The 13,114-nt window shown below is 38.7% G+C and overlaps 4 protein-coding genes across 5 annotated transcripts; 2 read left to right on the top strand and 2 right to left on the bottom strand.

Moving 5' to 3' along the window:
- The first annotated feature begins 187 nt into the window (after positions 1-187).
- Positions 188-3,571, top strand: LOC106400697 (integrator complex subunit 9-like). Of its 2 annotated transcripts, XM_013841066.3 has the most exons (11): positions 188-371; positions 476-835; positions 906-1,120; positions 1,181-1,483; positions 1,577-1,781; positions 1,886-1,978; positions 2,060-2,151; positions 2,319-2,436; positions 2,525-2,610; positions 2,677-2,728; positions 2,799-3,571. In XM_013841066.3, exons 1-11 carry the CDS (start codon positions 363-365, stop codon positions 3,321-3,323), a joined length of 2,058 nt encoding a protein of 685 aa, XP_013696520.1. In that variant the 5' UTR covers positions 188-362; the 3' UTR covers positions 3,324-3,571. The 2 variants fall into 2 exon arrangements, with proteins under 2 accessions (XP_013696520.1, XP_022559274.1); XM_022703553.2 differs by lacking the exon at positions 188-371 and having other exon boundaries at positions 657-835; positions 922-1,120.
- A 125-nt stretch (positions 3,572-3,696) lies between these two features.
- On the bottom strand, positions 3,697-6,449 carry LOC106400696 (formin-like protein 10). Its single transcript, XM_048759364.1, has 3 exons — positions 4,805-6,449; positions 4,505-4,740; positions 3,697-4,422 (listed from the first exon to the last, which is right to left on the bottom strand). The coding sequence occupies exons 1-3, from the start codon at positions 6,315-6,317 to the stop codon at positions 3,859-3,861; spliced, it is 2,313 nt and encodes a 770-aa protein (XP_048615321.1). The 5' UTR covers positions 6,318-6,449; the 3' UTR covers positions 3,697-3,858.
- A 3,183-nt stretch (positions 6,450-9,632) lies between these two features.
- Positions 9,633-11,395, top strand: LOC106401407 (F-box/LRR-repeat protein 12-like). Its single transcript, XM_013841918.3, has 2 exons — positions 9,633-9,969; positions 10,108-11,395. The coding sequence occupies exon 2, from the start codon at positions 10,124-10,126 to the stop codon at positions 11,294-11,296; it is 1,173 nt and encodes a 390-aa protein (XP_013697372.1). The 5' UTR covers positions 9,633-9,969; positions 10,108-10,123; the 3' UTR covers positions 11,297-11,395.
- Positions 11,307-13,081, bottom strand: LOC106400700 (peroxisomal membrane protein 13-like). Its single transcript, XM_013841069.3, has 4 exons — positions 12,908-13,081; positions 12,098-12,654; positions 11,911-12,003; positions 11,307-11,830 (listed from the first exon to the last, which is right to left on the bottom strand). The coding sequence occupies exons 1-4, from the start codon at positions 12,927-12,929 to the stop codon at positions 11,612-11,614; spliced, it is 891 nt and encodes a 296-aa protein (XP_013696523.1). The 5' UTR covers positions 12,930-13,081; the 3' UTR covers positions 11,307-11,611.
- Between the last annotated feature and the right edge of the window lie 33 nt (positions 13,082-13,114).

Genomic DNA, 13,114 nt, shown 5'->3' with positions numbered 1-13,114 from the left:
CGAACATAATCAGAGAATTTAAACCGTCTCTACGAAATCAAAAGGAACTAAACCGAACCGAATCAGATAATCTAAATCGAATTTTAGTTAATGTAAACCGAACCAACCGTAAATAAACCCGAAACCAGAGAAATTAAATCGAATTTAGTTTTATATAAACCGAACCGAACCTATTCGAAATAAACCCGCCGCTTCAACCTCCATCTCCGCCTTCCATTAACTAACCGCCGCCACTTTATCCTCTAGAAAAGCTCTGACTTTGAACCTCTTTGATGTTCTTCTCTTTCCTTTGGAGACAATTCGTATAGAAGTGCTTACGATATTAGCTTCCGACAGATTCTACTGTTGTTTTATTTATCTCCATGGACTTGGTGAGTTTCTCTTGTTTATTGCATAACTTTAATGTAAAAGTCTACACCTTTTGTCTGAATTGTTGGGTAAATACGAAAGCTTTGCGTGTGTGTGTGTATTGTAGACTTGTCTGAGCAAAGGAGATGGCTTTCACTACCCACCTTGCCACATGCTGAACCTAAGCGGTTTCAGGATCTTGATCGACTGCCCTTTGGACCTTTTAGCAATCACAATCTTCTCTCCTGTTCCATGTGATGTGGGTATTGAAGCTTATGGTCAGAATGATCAGAGTTCAATTCAAAAGAAGCAGAAACTGGAGAGACAGATGACTCCTGATGACTTGGTGTCCGCAGAGCCGTGGTACAAAACTGTGAAGACCTTGCATTTGTGGGAGGTTTCTTTAATTGATATAGTTCTCATCTCCAACCCTATGGGATTGCTTGGATTGCCATTCCTTACTCAAAACCCAAGATTCTGCGCCAAGGTAAAACGTTTTCATGCATGTAACTTGTTCTGCTTTGGGGTGTGCCTTGTGCTGAGTTCTTAAGATGTAGATTTATATGACTGAAGCAACGGCTAAGATTGGTCAGCTCATGATGGAAGATCTTGTCTCTATGCACATGGAGTTCAGACGCTTACACGGACCTGAGGACTCCAGCTTTCCTTGGTGGACAAAGAATTTAGATGGTGAACAAGTACCAAGTGTGCTCAAGAATCTCGTCTTTGGTGAGAATGGTGATGATCTAGGCAGTTGGATGCGTCTATACAGGTAATTGTTATTGGCTTCTCTATAGTGTTGATTGCTTCGTTAATTCATTCTTTTCTTCAGTTTAGATGACGTAAAGAATTGCATGAAGAAGGTTCAAGATGTAAAGTTTGCAGAAGAAGTTTGTTATAATGGGACGTTGATCATTAAGGCTCTAAGTTCAGGTCTAGATATTGGGGCTTGCAATTGGTTGATCAATGGCCCTAATGGAAGTTTAAGTTATGTGTCAGACTCCATCTTCGTTTCACATCATTCGAAAAATTTCGACTTCCATGGTCTCAAAGGAACCGATGTGATGATTTACTCTGGTTTCTCATGCCTCCAATCCGCAGAAATGACTGATAGTGATTGTATATCAACAATCAGGTACATACATTCATATAAGACTCTCTTACTACATTTATGATATGATGTTGTTTGTTTGGGTCTTATGAGTCGATGACGTTTTCTTTACTGCAGTGAGAATAATGACGAGAGATTGACTGCTTCGTTACTAGACAATGAAGAAAGCTTAGGAGAGCTAGAGAAGCTAGCTTTTGTCTGCTTATGTGCTGCAGAATCTGCGGATGCTGGTGGTTCAACCTTAATAACGATTACTCGAGTGGGGATAGTTCTGCAGCTCTTAGAGCTAATGTCAAACTCTATTGAGTCCTCTTCTCTTAAGGTTTGATTTACCTTTTTCTTTTTATTCTGCTCTTTTAACTTTTTGAGGATATGAATCACATTTAAAATGGTAAAAGTTCTTATTTGACATTGTTATTTGCTTAGGTTCCAATATTTGTAATATCTTCTGTGGCAGAAGAGCTATTGGCATACGCAAACACCATACCAGAGTGGCTGTGCGAGCAACGACAGGAGAAGGTATATATACTTATCTGACTTGTTTATTTAAATGATGAATCAAATAGTAGATTTTATATAATGTTTTGATCCATGTCACAGTTAATTTCAGGAGAACCTTCATTTGATCATCTTAAATTCATCAAAGACAAGAAGATCCATTTGTTTCCTGCCATTCACTCACCCAACTTAATGTAAGACTTTGTTGTTTCCTAGTATTGGTTTTCATATTCTTAGGCCTACATGCAATGTTTCATATGCTAATTTGTAACTGAAAATATCATCTTGGTTCACCATAAGCCATTGCCTAGTTCAGATACAAAGTAAAGTATAACTATTATTTACGTTTATGGCAAAACAGAACAAGTTGGCAAGAACCATGCATCGTGTTTGCTCCTCACTGGAGTTTGCGGCTTGGTCCTTCTGTCCAACTTCTTCAGCATTGGCGTGGAGATCCTAAATCACTGCTTGTTCTTGAGGTTTTTTAAATCTATTTCTCTCTTCCTCAATAAGATGATCCAATGTGAATCTTTAGTCAATATATCTGATGAGAAAATATTGTTGCAGGACGGTATCAGTTCAGGTTTAGGACTTCTCCCCTTCAGACCAATCGCTATGAAGATTCTCCAATGTTCATTTCTTTCTGGAATTAGGTAAGATCTTGCCTGTCTGTAAACTTGCTTGTCAGCATTGCTCAATACTATTAAGTTATTTTGCAGGTTGCAGAAGTTCCCAACACTTCTTTCCCTTTTGAAGCCAAAGATTGTTTTGGTAACGATTCAATTCCTATGCTTTGTTGACTCTGTCTGTATTCATCAGTCTGATGGCATTTTGTAAACAGGTCCCTGATGTTGTCAACCAGAGGATCAACCTTTCTACGGTGAAGACAAAATCTATCCTGAGTTACTCCGAGAACAAGATGCTAAGTGTGGGAAGAATTGCAGAGAATGCAGACGTAGAGATAATGGCAGAGTTAGCCACCAAACTGAGCTGGAAGAAACTCAGACAGCGTGAAAACTTTGGTATTGCGAGGTTAAAAGGTGACTTTGTGATGGAAAATGGGAAACATAGATTGGTTTCCGGGTTGGATCAGGAAGGAAGTTCAGGAAAGACTCGGTCATTGAGGCATTGGGGCACTGTGGCTCCTGAAACACTTTTGGATGCGTTAATGAAGATGAGTGTAATCGGATCGATAGAACACAGGAGAGGTGAGAATGGAGCAGAAGGCAAGAGTATTATCTATATAACAAATCCTAGCGGTGGAATGATAGAGACCTCAGAGATGGGTACTGCTATTACAACAGACGATGAGACTGTGGCCTCTAAGATCTTCCAAGCGATTGATGGAATCCTTGACGGTATTTAGAGGGAGTGTAGCTTTGTTTCTCCAGATTGATATGAATAGTTTAGGTTCCGTTGACAGATACACAAGAACACTCATATGTTCAGAGTTGCAAGCATATAGTCTTAGAATCACTAAAGTAGACAGCCTTTTCCCATGTTTATAACATTTTGTTTAAATTGATTGATGGTAGATTTGGTTTGGTATAATAACCTACAACTCTTGAACTATGTTTATCTTCCTTGCTTGTATTATGGAAGTATATCCACTGAGATCAGTGTTCTAAAAGTCTAAGCGCTCGCTTAATCAGTAATCTTCTATGAAATGCATAATCACCGTCTAGCGATTTTTTGAACATTGATTGAGATTATACATTTGATTTGCTTTGATACAGAAATCAAGTAAAAACTTCATTTAAGAAGTCATAGTTCCAATGATTCATACAAACATAAGTACACATAACTAATTAAGGAGGCAACACAATGCATCATCATCAGTCTTTGGACAGATTCTAGGATCTTCCTTACACTTGAAACCTAAACCAGAGTACTCTCTTTCTCTACTCAACCTCCATTTCCTTGCACACTTTATCTAGAATGGACATAAAGTCTCTAACAATCACAAACACTCTCAATAGCTGAGCTTCTTCCTTTGCTGAATCTCCATGGAACATCTCTGTGATCTCTTTCACTGCTAAGAGCGTGGAACCATCTTCTGTTTCAATCTTTTTAGCCTCCTTCACAGCGGTTTCCAAGAACTTGGTCACCGTCTCCTTGAATTCCCCACATTCTTGTTCTTCATCATCACTCAGTAGCAGAACCTCCTTAACGCTCTGGACTCCTTGATAAAGCTTTGCCACCTCGCTTCTCAGAACACCATAGTCCATTTCTGCAGTTTTCTTGACGTCTACAAGTACTAAACCGAGATGTCTGACAACTTGCAACACTTTGATACCTTCTGATTCTATGATGTTCTCTACAACAGAATGCAAGAGAGTGGTGGAACCATCTAACAACGCCTCAAGTTTGAAGTCTTGAGCATTCACGCTCTTCGTTCCTGTCTCTAAGACAACTTCAATAAGCTTCAGTAACATTCTGCTGTTCCGTAGCTCCTCACAAGCAGCCTGCAAAAGAATCAGATAGCTTTATGAGACACAAGATTCATACGTCTCTCTCATTAAATTTAGCTTTGTTATATTATAGTACCTGTATAACGCCAAATGATTGTTTTAAATGTTCAACCTTGGAATAAAAAGTAGCAACAAAGAGCAATGCATCAACCCTTCTGAACACGAAAGGCACATTAAGCAATTCCTTGAGAAACTTCTCTGAAGGGGGAAGCTTGTCATCACTATAGCTCTTCAACTTCCTCTCTTCCTCTTCACTCGGTGCCACTCTTGATAAACTCTCAAGAAGCTCAACTCCAAGCGCTTCATAGTGCCCTGATTCAGAAAATACAAACTCAGATTCAACTCATACAATAAGCTTTGTAACTGATGATATTACCATCTCGAAGGGCTTGAAGAACATCATCTGTGGTGAGATCAAGTGTTGATAGTAGAAAAGCAATACTCTGAGACTTTCTAGGATCCAAAACTCTACTTTCTTGATTAAACATTGGAAGATCACAGCTAAGACTTCTCTGCTTCGGATTAGCATTGAAAGAGTTGAACTTGAGACTCTCCCATGTGTTTTTCCGACAAGAACTCGGTCGGTGGACCCTCTCCCAGGGCAGAGGCTTCATCTTCGTTGCTCCATCCCAAGACAGCTTCTTTCCAGACTTGTGAACCATAAAAGACTGCGACGGCGGTACAAGAGGAGGCGGCGCCGGCATTGCAGGCGGCGGTGGCCGTTCCGGAGGAGGAGGAGCAGCTGATTCAATATCAAGCTCTGGTTTTTCCCAAGAAGACTTCAACTTTCTTGAAGAAGCTTCAGAGACGTTGTCGATGCAAAAATCTCTAGCGGGAGAAGAAGCGGAAGAGAGGAACAAAGACTTGACGTTTCGGCTGAAGTCGTTCCACCTCGGCGGGGAGGAGGCTTCGAGAACCTTACGGAAGAAACGATCAGGAGTGGTGGAGACCGAAGAGTACATGGAGGAGCGAGCGTAAGCGTCCGGGGTTCGAATCGTGCCTCCTACTCCTCCTCCTCTCTCAGGTGAAGTGGAAGCAGAGGAGATGCGTGGGAAGGCGTGGTTCTGGTTCCAGAGGGTGAACGTTCTCAGAGACGACGCCACGTGGTTTCTTTTGTTGCTCCTCACCGGAGATATGTCAACGGACGGTGGTGACGTGGCAGGAGAATCCGAGGAAGAGTAGTTTCTCAGCTCTCGTGATTCTTTACCAGCTTGAGACGCGAGAGGCGAGTAGAAGTCGTCTTCTTCTTCTTCGGAGCTTTGTTGCTTGAAGCTGCGAGAGGATAATGGCGGGAGAGGACAGATCTCAGGAGACTCCGGTTTGACGAAATTGGCGACGTTTCCGAGGTAGAGAACATCGGAGGTTGTTGAAGCAGAGACTGTGAGTTTGTTGTGTTCGGTGTTGTTTCTTGGAAGGGGACATGGAGCTGCTTGTTTACTGTCTGAAGCTACGCTCTTCGAATCGTCTTTGAAATTACGGTTCTGCCCTCTCCACCTTCCGTAGAGAAACAAGGCTACTCCGATGGCTGTTGCGACGGCGAGGACAGCGGAGATAAGTGTGATGAGGAGAGTTCTTGAAGCGGTGTGAGGTTTTGAGGAGCGAGGGAGGACGAGGGCGGAGATGTTCGCCGGAAAAGTGGCGTAAGTTGGGGCGGAGGGCGGGAGAGGCGTCGGAGGAGGCATCGGAAGAGGAGGAGGAGGAGGAGGGAGAGGGGAGGATAAGCCGTCAGCTGGGAAGAAAGGCAAGCCGCCGGGAGTTGGTGTGGAAGGATCGGTTACAGGAGCTTGTGAGAGGTGACGGCGACTGAAAATGGCCGGGGAGGCGCACGGTAAGCGAGAGGATGCGCATGATATCAAGGTGATGAAGATGACGTAGCAAAGCCCTTTCATTTTTGTGGTTTTCTTGGAGGGCTAGAGTTTGTGTGTTGGTTCTGCAGTGCGCACTATCTGAGGATGATGAGTTACTGACTGACACTATGTTGTAGTGTACTCTTTCTTCTACTACTGTTTGGAAATAAATTAAAGAATAAAAAGCCAATTTAATATAAACTATAGGGAGGGAAGAACGTATATGAAATGCAATAATTACATGAAACAGTTCTGGGTCCTCTGCTTTCAAAAGAATCTTTTTGACTTTTATTGTCCTCTTTACTCCTATGCCTACTATTCAAAAAATAATAAACACTATCTTCTCTTTCTATGCAATATCATTATTAAAGGTCATAACACCTTTATCTACCGGGAAAACGACTAAGGTCACATTTCTATTGAGATTTTCATGTTCTGAAATAGCACGGATTGGATATCCGAGTTTTTAAAGATATTTATGATTTGCATCGTATGCCACAGATATATAATTTTTCGATTTGATTTGCTTCGGAAAAATACGGATATTCGGAAAAATAGATATCCGTAAAATAAATAGATATTTGCAGATATTTACGAATACTTACGGATATCTCATATATTTTGATTAATGCAAATAATCTTAAAAATTTGATACAAATTTGTTTTGTAAAATATTTTTTTGCATGATATATAAGATAAAATTTAAAAGAAATAGTGAATCTACATATTTTATAAAAATTATAAACTTAGTTAACAATTATAATAAGACAAAAATTAAGAAAAAAATTATAATTGTCATAAATTTATTCATTTTCTTTTATGTAATATTTTTATATAAGTAATAATGTGAATAGAATTTGTCAAATCATATGTTAGAATAACAATTATATAATTTTAAACATTTAAAACTTTAAATATAATCAAGATATACATGTATTTATATATTACCAGATCGGATCGGATATCCGCTTTCCAAAATTTTAATATTTGTGATTTGCTTCGATTTTAACGGATATTGATTTTTAGTATTTGCTTTGCTTCGAAGGTTTACGGATATCCGGAATTTTCGAATCGAATCGAAATGAATAACGAATCAAATCAAATATAACGAATAAAATGCTCAGCCCTATGAATACTATGCAATCGAATTTCAAATGTAACTAGATTTTAACCCGTGCATCCGCACGGGTGTTTAATTTATCTTTTATATAAATATATATTTGCTGTAAATATATAGTGTTATATTATTATTATTTTGTATTAAATGTTATTTTGTTTTTCTTATAAGTAAAATATAATATTCCATATATTATTTTTTAAAAAAATATATTTATTTTTTATGTCACTATCATATATGTGTCATCATATGATTAATCATATTTTATAAGTACCATCGTATAAGTAATTATATAAGTAATTATATGTACAATCTTATAAACAATCATATATAATATATTTTTTAAACTTAATGTGAAATATAAAACCATAATTTAAGTTAATGTTTGAAGCAATGAGTTTTGTATTGTATTTTTCTTATATATATTTAAAACATTTTTTTAATAATGATTATTGGAAAATATTTTAGTAAAAATCAATTTTTGAATATATGTATATTTTTGAATCAATTTTTGATATAGATGAATTTTAAATTAATATTTTGTTTTGAAATATGTATATAAAGTTTAAATTTTGTTTTATAATTATTTTAGACAAAAGATGTTTTTTGCTAATTAGATTGGGCCAAATATATAGTTTTTCATAATATCATTGACTTCTATTTTTTCTTAATAACATAATCCCATTGTTTAATATAGTACTATCTATGTGTCCAAATAATATTATCTTATTTTTTTGTTACTATACATGTTTTCAAACATTTTTTAAAGGTACTTTTAATTTAATAAGATAGATAGTAGTGTTATATACTGTAACAGTATCAGGAAAGAAAAAAGTAAATTAAAGTAGAACAAGAAAGTATGCAGCATGCTTTTGTCTTATCTACTTTTCGGTGGGCTTTCGTAAAAATAATCTTCAATTATTTATTTTAATAGAGTTTAAATCTAACCAAAATCCACCGTTATTTGAATGATGATTCTAAATTCTATTTTAAAATCTAGTGTTATTGAATATGGTAGTTATAAATCTAATTTAAAATATGGTGTTATCTGATGAATGATTTAAATTGAATTTTTAAAATTCAGTGTTATTCAACTTCGAAGGATTTAATTTATTTTTTTATATTTAAAATTGATTTCAAATCATTTATGGTGGATTCGCATGAACAAATTATTGAAATCAAAATTCAAAGTATAATGCAGAGATTTTAAATTTCATCAACCAAAAGCTGTGTTTAATTGATTACAAAACTTGACGATAGATTATATAATTCATCATTAATTGATTACAAAACTTGACGATAGATTTTAAATCAAATTATAGTTTTCACATAGCTTGTCATCATGGGAATTAATTAGTTTATTGATTTGAAATGTTTTTGTCACGTAAGTTTTTGCATATTTTTAACTAATAAGTGCATGAATGAATGATCACATTTAAGTAACCAAACGAGGAGGGCCAAGACGAATGGTGATGTGAGAAGAGAGAAGAGTGATTATGCAATAACAGGACAAGAAAAGGAGAAGACGGGTTGGCTATATTAGGATTGTTACAACACACCATGTGGTAGGTACCTCTCTCAATTGTGTTTTAAAACTGCCATTTTTAGTGCCCAAAGACAAATAAGAGGATCAATAAGAACATATGTGAACATAAACTCGAAGATGAAGACTTGCATACGCTACATTGGTGGAGGAGTTCATGTGCAAAAGTCCAACCACTTCACAACATCCAAGAAGACAGATAAACAATTGTTTTCTTTACCTTTTGGTGAGTGGTTTCAATACGCGAAGATGCAAAATTTAAAATGGCATATGATGATATGAATCACATCACTTTGACAATAGACCTCAAGTAAGAAAACAAACTAGGGAGCTCATGAGCATAAGCACATGCAAGAACAATGTCACCAGCAATTGTAGGAGCGACAATTTGAGCAAAAACGTCCTTCTTTGTCTATCATTTGGCAAAAAAAAAAAGAGCAATGAGATAACCAAAGTGGATCTAAAATTGAAATAAAGAAATACCAAATGAGAAAAAACAAATCTAAAAAATACTATTTTCAATTTACCAACCAATACTATCTCTCACAAAGTTTCCAAACTATATTATTACTGCTAATTAAGAAATTTTACTAATGTTAAAAAGTAACTAAAACCCTAGTGATCTCTTGTGCGGTAAAACCAACGGCCAAGATACGTTTGGGGTAAACTGCTTCAGCGCGATGCTAAAACTACAGCACGGTGACGCAGCTTCACATGATCTGAATCAAATTTGCTTCAGCTCTCTCTCTCTCTGTGCGCCGTGTGGCAATTGGATCATGGATTGAGCGAATGCTCTTTACTTTACGATCGGTTTCATCGATTAAAGTTTGGATTTTTTGTGTGGGGTTTGCATATGCTTTTGAGCTTCCGTGACGTCTTTGTTTCTGCTCCATCCAAATTCAATTTAGATCTTCTTTTGAGTCTCAAAGTCTCGATTTTTACGAGTCCCTTCTCCAGAAGGTTTTATGGGTTTGGAATTGAGATTGGTTGGATCAATCTATTACTTTCGTTGATCTTGTTTGATTGAAGTGAAGGTACTCTGGATTAGTTCATTTGGATCAAAACAGACTTGATTTTCAGACATTGAGTTATCCAATCTTTGTTTAAGATTCTTTGACAAACCTGTTTAGAGTTTTATGTTCTGTACTAAAAGATCAAGACTTTGTTCTCAGGGATTGAAGTGAAGAGATGGAGAATGTGTCCATGTCCACCTCCATTATCAACCTCCCTGATGATTGCCTCTCCTTTATCTACCAACGGCTTGATAACCTCGAAGACCACGATTCATTCGGTTTGACTTGTCATCGCTTTCTCAACATCCAAAACATAAACCGCCGCTCTCTCCAGTTCCAGTGCTCATTATCTCTCCTCATCCCTTCGTGTCTCTCTCAGACAACTCCCGCTGTGAACTCGGATCATCTCCATAGGCTTCTCACTCGGTTTCAGTGGCTGGAGCATCTCTCACTCTCTGGCTGCACGGTGCTGAACGATTCGAGTCTAGCCTCTCTCAGGTATCCTGGCGCGAGACTGCATAGTCTCCACTTGGACTGTTGCTATGGGGTTTCTGATGATGGGATCTCCACAGTCGCTAGCTTTTGTCCTAATCTGAGAGTGGTTAGTCTCTACCGTTGCAGTATCAGCGACATTGGGTTAGAAACACTGGCAAGAGCTTGCTTGTGTTTAAGATGCGTGAATCTCTCGTGTTGCCCTCTGGTGTCTGACTTTGGAGTTAAAGCATTGACACAAGCGTGCTTGCAGATCGAGTCGGTGAAGATCTCAAACTGCAAGAGCATAACCGGTGTTGGCTTTATTAACTCTTCTCCATCTCTAGGCTACGTGGATGCTGAGTCTTGCCAGCTTGATCCGAAAGGTATAGCAGGGATCGTTAGCGGAGGCGGGGTTGAGTTTCTAAACATCTCAGGTGCAGTTTCCTACATCGGGAAAGACGGTTTGGTTCCCATTGGCTCTGGCGTTGCGTCGAAACTTAGAGTCTTGAACCTAAGGATGTGCAGAACGGTTGGTGATGAGTCCATAAAAGCTATAGCGAGAGGCTGCCCGTTGCTGCAAGAGTGGAACTTGGCTTTGTGTCATGAAGTCAGGGTTGAGGGGTGGGAAGCCGTGGGGAAGTGGTGTTGTAGCTTGAAGAAACTCCTTGTGAACCGTTGTAGGAACTTGTGTGATCAAGGGCTGCTTGGGATCAGAAGAGGTTGCAAGAGTCTTCAGATGCTGTATATGAACGGGAATGCGAGGCTGACGGCTACGGCGATTGAGATGTTTAAGTTGCACAGAGGAGATGTCACGCTCAGGAGTGAAGAAGTTATGGTTATAGGACCAGATTGGAGACTGTATACACGAGGATGAAGAGCATCAATGTTGTAATAAAGAATAATATTATTATGAATACCACCAGATATGTCTTTATACAACTTCACTTTCTATTTTATTGAGTTTTGACATCTATATCTGCAACTTTGTTTATCACACAATCAGCGAAGCTGAGAAGAGAGAGATGAAAGAAAAGATAAATAAAAAAGAAAGAGACTCTATTTGTAAAGAAGCATCTGGCTTTTGTACAATCCAATCTCCTTTGGAAGCAGCTGCATGACTTGTGTTGACTCTCAAGGTGTATTCGTAGCAATGCTGAAGGATTTGGGTTTAATGAAAGAAGCAACTTAGTTAGTTACCCCATACATTGTCCCAACCACCACCACCTGGTGCAGCGGCGGCTTTAGGAACTTCGAGGTAGTTCTGGTTTCCATGTGGCTGGTGGGGTAGAGAGAGTCCATTAGGCCCTTGTGGCTGCTGCTGCATCTTTCTAGGCTTTGTTCTCACCCCAAGCATACGCAGCACAAATCTCGCTAATTCTCCATATAACATACCGCCACGATCAAATAGCTGAGAGAGGACAAATGGTTTCAATGTTTTAACAATAAAACCATTAGAGGAACCAGTAAAAGACAAGTAGAATTAAAAACCTGAAGAAGAGCAGACATGAACATATGAAAGGCCTGTGTGTTTTGGTCAATCAGCATCGCTACACGGCCAAAGAAATTCACAGCACCTTGCATCTGACAATACATCAAACAAAACCATCAACACTCTGTTATAAACTTCTTTGGTTTCTTGAACATTACAAACATGAAGGGGAGATGAACCATATACCACACGGAGAAATGATATCCAGAAGCCAGGTGGAGAAGGAGGTTGATTAAAAGGGTCATTTGGATCTTGACCACCATAAGGACTCATTCCCATGCCCATGCCCATGCCCATGCCCATGCCCATTCCTGTCCCCATACCCATACCATAACCACCACCAAAACTACTGTTATACATCCCACCACCACCACCATACATACCTGAACTTCCATAGAGACCACCACCACCACCACCATAACCTCCTCTATTATACATCCCACTACCACCATACATTCCTCCCCCATATGACGAACCATACCCAGCGTTCATACCCAGGTTTGAACCATAAATGTTTCCATAGGTCTGCTGCTCCCAAGGCCTAGTTGGAACAGGTCTACTCAGTCCATTCATAGTAGGAGCTGTGTTAGTCCTATTCACGGAAGAAACTAGCTCACCGGGGTTCGCAGTGCCCGAAGCCTCAACTGAATCAGCAGTGCTCGTATTCGAAGGAGGCCTAAAAGGCTTAGGACCAGATGCGTTGTTGTTCCCTTCTTGTTCCCAAGGCTTAGGAGGTCTTCCACCTAACATCAGACACATACTTATTACATGTAACAGAATAACAACGACAGATAATACTTTTCTACCCCCCAAAAAAAAGAGACAGAACTCAAATCATTACAAAACAGCAAAGCTCAATTAAATTGATTACGATGCTCTGATTAATAAAAAAGGCATCACTTTGCAATCCGAAAAATCAAATTGAATCAGATCGATTGATTGATTACCCAGTGAAAGATTTTAGAAAGGCAGAAGATTTTTTTCGAATTAACTAACCTGATGGTTGAGACGAAGCCATAACCGACACGATTAGAGAGCTTTTGGAAGTTCTCCGACGCCTACCTTCAAGCGCGGAGAGAGAGAGAGAGAGAGAGAGAGAGAAGAAGACAAAGGAGGGAGGGACCTCGAGAAGAGAGAAAGAAAACAAACGGATAGCTTTCTTCTTTTAGTTTTATTATAGTTACACCCCTGAAGTTCAGAATA

Source organism: Brassica napus, chromosome C5, assembly GCF_020379485.1.
Source record: "Brassica napus cultivar Da-Ae chromosome C5, Da-Ae, whole genome shotgun sequence".
In the NCBI taxonomy this organism is placed as follows: domain Eukaryota; kingdom Viridiplantae; phylum Streptophyta; class Magnoliopsida; order Brassicales; family Brassicaceae; genus Brassica; species Brassica napus.
Note: the sequence above shows the minus strand (reverse complement) of the source record. Positions and strands in the feature narration are given on the sequence as shown.